Source organism: Gavia stellata, chromosome 1 (assembly GCF_030936135.1).
Source record: "Gavia stellata isolate bGavSte3 chromosome 1, bGavSte3.hap2, whole genome shotgun sequence".
Classification (NCBI taxonomy): domain Eukaryota; kingdom Metazoa; phylum Chordata; class Aves; order Gaviiformes; family Gaviidae; genus Gavia; species Gavia stellata.
This window is the reverse complement of record NC_082594.1, coordinates 30,826,633-30,834,732: the sequence shown is the minus strand read 5'-3', so window position 1 is coordinate 30,834,732 and position 8,100 is coordinate 30,826,633. Positions and strand designations below refer to the sequence as shown.

General features: G+C 47.1%; 1 protein-coding gene across 1 annotated transcript; it reads left to right on the top strand.

Moving 5' to 3' along the window:
- The first annotated feature begins 7,218 nt into the window (after positions 1 to 7,218).
- Positions 7,219 to 7,895, top strand: ARL11 (ADP ribosylation factor like GTPase 11). Its single transcript, XM_009809105.2, has one exon. The coding sequence runs from the start codon at positions 7,290 to 7,292 to the stop codon at positions 7,893 to 7,895; it is 606 nt and encodes a 201-aa protein (XP_009807407.2). The 5' UTR covers positions 7,219 to 7,289.
- Positions 7,896 to 8,100: the final 205 nt, after the last annotated feature.

The window sequence follows — 8,100 nt, the reverse complement described above, 5'->3', positions numbered from 1 at the left end:
ATTCAGTGTTATTTTTTCCATCAGTCGGTTAACTGTTTTCATTCAAACTGCAGAGTCCTAGGATACGATGCCAGCTAAATCTGATATGAAAACAATCTGGAGCTAAATGTCACCTGCACGGAGCTGGTTATCTTATTCCAACTCTGTTCCGCAGTCCTCACTGTCAGCTTTCTATGGATGTGAAAGAACAAGTACACAAAATATACATACAGAAAACATGTTTCAAAGTGATCCTGCCACAAAAGGGTGCCAAAGGCGTGAGGGCTCTACAGAGGGAAGTCCTCCCCAAATCAAAGCAGGAGCTCTGACATGTGCGGTTTGGCAGGAGCTGTTTGATTCCTCTGGGGGTAGGCTCTCCATTGAGAAATGTGTGAGACAGCAGTGACACTCTGTGGCCAGCCAGATAAAATGCAGTTTCTGAACTCTCACGGGTTTGCTTTCAACCGTTTTACCAGACAGAAAGGTAGTAAAAATCAGTTTATAGCTTTCATTCTTGTTGATAATTTCCAGTATCTTTTCAATACATTTACTCTATTGTTATAAAATGTCCCAAACATGTAATCTAAGACTAAAACTAAAAACAAATGATCAAACAAAACCTTGCATCCAAAACCCCTGAATCTGAGGAGCGCTGTTGCTCTGGAACTTGGTAAGTTGTATGAAGAACATTTTCAGGTCCGTGCTTCATTGTCATTTTACTCACACTTTTTGCTATGGAACTGGAATGAGGGAAGGTCCCTTTTAGGGGAACTGTATTTGTATATTGCAAAGCAGATTTTCTTCAGACTTATCTGGAGAGATGAGCTTTGTCAGCGTACCTCCAAGCTGTAATTTTTACTTCCTGTAGAAGTTACAGATAAGATATTACCGATATTATATATAGTGCAGGTAGACAGTATGGTTAAGCATCATTAGATAGCCCCTGTAGGGTTTCTTCTTGATAGCAATTGAAGGAATAGTAAAAAAACCAGTCCTTGCTTCATAGCTTTTACATTCAACAGACGGAGGAGCAAATACTAGGATACGGGAGAGGATGGAGTAAAAGCCTTTTATTGGGACACATAACATCGATATTTTTGTAAGTGTACCCATTTTTTGCTCTTTTTTTTCTTTTTGACCAGAAATATTAAGAATGATGGAAGAATTGAGATTAAGGCATTTCAAGATAGTCAGAACTGTATTTTAACCAGTTTCTAAGCTGAAAACAGCATGTATGCAGTATGTAGCATAGATGAATGTATGACCTAAACTGGGATAGAGAGCAACCATAAGAGGAAGAGCTAATGAATAGTCTCAGAAAAGGGAGTGATGGCATTAGGTTAGGTAAGGAAGCCAAAGAAGTTCAGTTTTTAATTGCCCTGAGGAGACAAAGCTGAGATGTTAGGAGTCAAGGAGGAAGACATCTGTGAATTTAAGACATAAGAAGAAGGACCTAGAATGAGAGTTCCAGTGGTATAGACAGAAGAGTACAGAGCACTGCCAGTTTATGTGGGAGAAAGAAACAATTTGGGTAGCACCTGAATAAATGAGTCTACAGAGAGGACCTGGTAAAATTCTAAACAGCTTTGGAAATTATATATTCTGAGATTAGAGTAACAATATTTATGAAAAATATTCTACAGTCATATACAAAAGACTTAGTAGTTCAAACAGAAATCAAAGCAAGGTAAGTACTTTCCTCATCGGCTGTTGCAACACCTGCCAGCTAAGGGATGAGAACATGAGGGAAAAGTCTTTGCTCTGTGCCATATTTCCCCACATCTACCTCATTGTCAGGGTGCAATGAGGGTTCCCAAGGGGGCATCATGGCAGGGTCTGGCAGCCAGGACCTGTCCCACTGTCCCCAGCCAGGGAGCAGGCAGGCTGGGGGGCATGCAGGGACAGCCCCAGCCCTGGGCATCAGGCACTTCCCTGAGAAAGGGGATGGGCTGAGGCCCTCAGGGCCCTGACATCTTCTCAACAACTTTCTGTTCCAGCTGTATGAGGCATACGGAAATTGAACAACAGGGATATGTTCACTAAACAACACCAAAGAAAGCATCAAACCTTTCCCAGATACCCTGGAGCATATACCTTCAGGAGTGCTGAGGACAAAAAAATCAATGCCATGTCATGGTTGACACTGTTTCAGGCAGTGCTGGTCGGTCACGAGAAGAACATCACTCATGGAAGTTCAAATGGAGAGTGGATCTATTTGGATCTGTCCTGGGCACTCTTGAAATTTCCAGGTATGAGGACCAGATCATTATGTCCATTCAACCTGCTGCGAACACTGAGCCCAAGCACAGAAGTGGCTGAGCTGCTGTGCCACTGAGCTTACCAGAAGCAGGAGGCTGCTGGAGGCCATAGTCACATGTAGGGAAGGTCTCTGAGATTTCCCATCCTGTAGTTTTCAAATCCAAACCTGTGACATGGGGGGGAAACGTGTGGTTGTTCTGCAAGGCAGAGCTCAGAAGTAAGTTCTTCTCCTCAGAGCTTAGCCATAGCCCGTTCAGTGCTCCTGGCCAAACACCTTTGGGCAACTGGTAGGCACCACAAGCTGTATTTTTTCTTTTGCAGTTTGTCCGTCTCACTGACAGCAGGGTGCTCTGAAATGGAAAGCAAACAAATATCCAGCCCCTTTCATGGTATCCAACTGTGTTGAGCAGGCAGCACGACCTCACACCTGTGGGCATGTTTGTGTCCTAGTGGCTGCCATCCTCCAACACAGGGGTTGTGGCAGGCTGGACAGGTGGGGACTAAGAAGAGACAAGGACCAAGCTTTCTCTTTTGAAAACTGTGACATGGCATCAGTGAGTGTGTAGCAGGTGACTTTTTGTGCTCTCCATCTAGAGTCATACACTTCTGGGCAGAGTTAACTGTGATAAGGCAAGCGCAAAGCTGATGATAGCATATCCACTGCCAGTTATGCTACCAAAAACCATTTTCCTTCATCAAATGTTTGTCCCAAGAAGCAGGGGCAAAACAGAGACCATGGATGAGCTGGGCTGACAGAACAACATCCTATTTCCAACGCCACCAGGAATGCCCTGGAGGTACCAGCACCTCTCTCAGAGTGCTTGATGAGCACAGGTCATCAAGGACAGGTGTTTAACATCTGCCATGTGTTTTGTTGTGTCAGTCTTGTCACTCTGAACTTTTTGGAGCTGGTCAACAACTTTGAGCAATCATATGTTGTCAAGAGACATCACCACAGACAGGCTTTTCTAAGGCACGTCAAAGCCTGTGGCTGTATTGTGTAGCTTTCAGAGTATGCTAAGCCAGCTTTCAAGCCTCTGGGATTCTGTCTCAGGAGGAAGCAGCTTGCCTTCAGCTGCCAGCTCTCACAGCTACCCATCCACCCTGATGGGACAAGCAGCTTCCCGGCCACAAGCCAAGCAAACCAGCATTAGTCTGTTAGCAGAAGAGCACTGGGGGAGAGCGTGAGGTGAGTTTCCTGTGGGCATGCCAGAAATCAGGGGCAGAACAAGAATGGACCAGAATACAGAAAAGAAAAAGGCCGAACTTCCCTAAGCCCGAACCATCGCATTGGCTTTGTTGTGGCTTTAGCTTGGGGTCCCGGCTAGGTCAAACTCAGCGGTCTCCTGCAGCTCTGCAAGGAGCTCTCACAGCCCAAGCTCGGAAGAAGTCCCCTTCAAGATGACTGCCAGCAGGGAGAGAGGTGGGCTCTCCAGGTCAACACATCCGCCTGTGTCCAGGGCCTCCTTCAGCTCCCAGCAGGCTTTCTCAACAGGTGCTAGTCTGAACATCCCCTCCATCAGTGGTCCTTCCATGTATGATACAGCAAGGAGATCTTGCAGGAAACAGTGGCAGGGCTGGGTGAATGGCAGCTTTGGTGGCTTTCCTCAGGGACACGAGCAAGTCTGGATGGGAAGGTGTACTCTGCCTTCACTGGGCTGGGACCTACTTGTTGCTCCGAGCAGATGCCATTAGGATGAACACTCATGCTAAGCACCAGATCTACTTCTGTTATTCCTGGCTCTGCTGAGGGTTGTCTCCCCCAGAGCTGCCTTCCAAAGAAGTGACATGGGCTGGACCAAACCCCCTCCCCAGCTCCTTCCACCACTGGGCAGGGACATGCCCTCCTGGTCGTGCCTGTCAGAGGGCTGTGCTTGGGGGAAAGCACCTGTCTCCTGAGCTCCACAGCATCACTGCTGGGGATGCTGCCTGGGGACACTGTGGGGACAACCCCAGGGAGGATGGTTAGGGCTGGTGAGGCCTCTCAGTGCCCTCGGTGCCCTGATACTCACATGGGCATTGTGAATATTGTTTGGGTGAGATTTGTGAGGTCATTTAGAAATGACCCATATTATACCGATATTATCTACATATTATCTACAGTTTTGGATGAAAAACTATTTATAGTTTTAGTGAAGATAATCTTTTGGTTTTGGTGGCAAGGGGGACTAAGCTTTCACATGCCTCTAATTACCTTTTTGATGCAAAGGTCACTGCATGTCTAACGGAAGAGACAGAGCAGCAGTGGCTGTGCATTGCCTGTGAGGCCATTAATGGGAAGTGTTTTGCACTAATAAAAGGGCAGTATTGACGTGCAGTTTGCTTGGAAGTTTCTGCCTTGCTTTTTGGGATACTTCTGGTAGTTTGGTAATGTGTAATAAGGGTCACTGCCTTCTCAAGAAGTGTTTCTGATGGACTCAGCCGCACCTTTGCTACATGATTAACAATGATTTCCAGTGAATTGGTTAGAATTAGACCTACCTGCTTCAGAGCTCACCCTGTTTTGGTGTATGGCATCACAGCCGTGAAGACTATCCTGACAGCCATGCTAAGAGCTTTGTGGTCTAGCCCTGAGATGACGTGGTCTCCCTACGGAACCATCAACTATCAGCTTGTTCTCCAAAGCGTGTGTCTCATGTCCTACTGCAGGTCACAGAATCATAGAATCGTAGAATGGTTTGGGTTAGAAGGGACCTTTGAAGGTCATTTAGTCCAACCCACCTACCATGGGCAGGAATATCTTTCACTAGATAAGGTTTGCCCATGAATTACTCTATTCTGTGCCATAGAAAACCTGAAAGCAATCATCAATAAAACTGTACTCTAATTGCTTTCTTTATTTTGGCTTTATTTCTTCATTTTATTTTCTTTTTTATTCCACAAAAGCAGCCTACTTCTGTAGCATGTTAGAGAGTGATGCAATAAAGACTCCACCACATCATATTTCAAATACTCAATTATTCATTGGATGGTAGAATCTCCACCCTTGCTTCCTGTATCTATATTTTAGCTTACTTAAAAGAAATTTCAGTGCTATGAATGTCTGGTCAGATGAAACAGATGTGTACCACAGCCTCCTATCAAGCCTCAGAGAAGACAAGCAGTAGCAAAGGCAGGAGAAACATGAAAAGATCAAGAGATAAGTCACTCGACCCACTGGTACGTCAAAAAATACCAACTACATTGATCTTACAGTACGATGCAATGTGGGGAGGACAGACAACAATTTAACTTATTTTTAAAAATGAAGAACTCGGACAAATGGGTAACCCTCAGGCAGCAGCATGCACTGCAGAGTGTGTGAACAGTTCTCTGAAGGATCGGGATCTGCTGCACATCGTAGTTCTCTTTTTTTGTTCCCATCTAGAGGGCTTCCTGCCCTTTTTCCATTTATAGACTGGTTTCAGAAAAGATCACACATGAACATACACTGCATGATTTATCACATGCGTGGTGGTGCATTTATGCTGTTAGATTAACTCTGCAACAACTTCTGTAAATAAGCATTAGCTTTTGAATTAACTTAAAGCCTGACCATAGCAACTCATCTTAAATATCCACAAGCTGCACAAAACTCATGGAGGCTCTTGGTGCCAGACAGCTTGGTGGATTAACTACGGGAGAGACATGTATCACAGAAATACCTTGCAAAACATGATATGCAGGACCCCTTGCAATCCCATGCAGTCTATCTGGGCTGGACTCCTTGTCTTGTTTTATTTCTCATTCATCTTCCTTTCTTTAAAAGATGGAAAACTGACACATCTTGCCCCCAGGGTAAGAAATGTGCCTCTGGTTGGCCACCAGTGACCTGGTCACTGACCAGACAGTGCCTTCCATGTGCTGAACTTCATCGCCAGCAATGGTGGCTTGCGACATGGAGGCGTCACATGGAGAACATCACTGGGGAAACTGCATCTCCCACAGACAAGTGGAAGTCCCCCATGGTCCCAGGGAAGCACAGATGAATCACATTTCCTTCTTCACTTTCAAATAAAGGGGGCTGCGTTAACGCTGCGATGTGGGATTTACAGACGCTTTCAGTTCTGCACACCTCTGAGCAGCCTTTTCGGAGCAAAACCCAACCAATAAAGAAGGTAAATACCGGCTTTGCTGGGACTCTGCCTGGCTGCCATCAGCTGCTCTTGCACAAGCGACTCTGGGAGCTGTTTCAGCGGCGCATTTTTGCCTCTGGTGTGTAAAGTTCAAGTGGTGCTGTCTTGTTAAACATTTTCCCCTTCTTTTACAGGGTTTTTTTATCCCCTCAGCCACAGAGGACTGACTTTGCTTCACTTACAAAAGTTCAAACGTAGTAAATACTTTGATGTAAAGAATTTTATAGATTTTCACCCCAGGGAAGGCGTTTTGACTGGTCGTATTTCAATGAGACATTAAAAAAACATGCTTGTGTGCATTTTTTTAAATTGCTGTCATTACTGCCTGCACAACAGGTAATGAAAGCTGATGCTACGGAGATTGGTTTTGTACTTTCTGCTGAAAGTCTGGCGGAAAAATTGTCAGTTGTCTTGTTGCTCATGTTTAAATCCACACCCTTGAGCTGTGATTCAGCAAATTCCCAGAGTAACTCTGGTCCGAAACCCGGGTTCCTCCTTGTCCTGTCCTGCTGGGAGTGGATTTCCCCTAGAGAAGCCAATGAACAAAAGCTCATTTATTTCTGTACGTGGTGAGGAGGAAACTTGCTCCACCATCTCCCCACCTCTTCCTGCAAAATGCTGGCTCTCTTTTGCACCGATCACTTCAGGTCGCGAATGGAAATGGAAGTGAGCGGCAGCGGAGCTGGGGTATAGAAATTGTTGTTTTGAACGGCGCTTCCTGGCTCTGCTCCACACCTCATAAATAATAGTTCTCACCACATTTTAGCTACGAAGAGAAGCAAAAGCAAGCTGCCTGGGTGTTTCTTTAGCAAATCTAAGGTGCTCTTTTGGAGAGACAGGACTGAGAACTCTGTTATGAACTGACATTACTGAGGAAATACGCTTGCTTTCTTTTTTTGGCTGCAATTTTTTTGCCACGGTGGCAGCAGCATCTTGATGGGGAAGCTGATCTCCAAAGGCCGGCGCAAAAGAGATGCTCGAGTTGTCATGCTGGGGCTCGACTTTGCTGGCAAATCCACCCTCCTGTACAAACTGAAAAGTGGCCGGGCTGTGGAGACCTGCCCGACGGTGGGCTTCAATGTGGAGTCTCTGCAAACACCCTGTCGCGTATCCTTCACCCTCTGGGATGTTGGCGGACAAGGCAGCATGCGGGCAAGCTGGCCTGACTACCTGGAGGACACCAACACCCTCATCTTCGTGCTCGACAGCACAGACACGGCCCGGCTGCCCGAAGCGGTGGCAGCGCTGGAGGAAGCCCTGAGCCACCCCAGCATGGCTGGCGTTCCTGTCCTCCTCCTGGCCAACAAGCAGGAGGTGCCGGGAGCGCTGGCTCCCGCCGAGCTGGGGGAGAGGCTGCGGCGCGGGCGGCTGGCGGCACGCCGCTGGGTGCTCCGGGGGTGCAGCGCCCACACTGGCCAGGGCCTGCAGGAAGCCCTGGCCGTCCTGGGAGAGCTGCTGCGGGGTCCAGAGAAGAGCTCCCCATCCCAAGAGCAGCCCCTTGCAGGGCCGGCGGGGAGGCGGCAAGCTCCAGAGCAAACCTAAACCTCAAGCGGACCCTTCCCACTCGTCGCTGCCAGCCGGTTTGTCGCGGAGGATCCCAGCCTACGGGTACACCCTAAAATCAGCAGATCTGCAGCTGCCATGTGCTGCAAAACACCCAGCCACTCACCACCGAATCCACTAGGAAGACCTCTGAGCAAAATGGCAATCATGGAGCATTTTTGGCCCTGTCTTTTGGATTCTCATC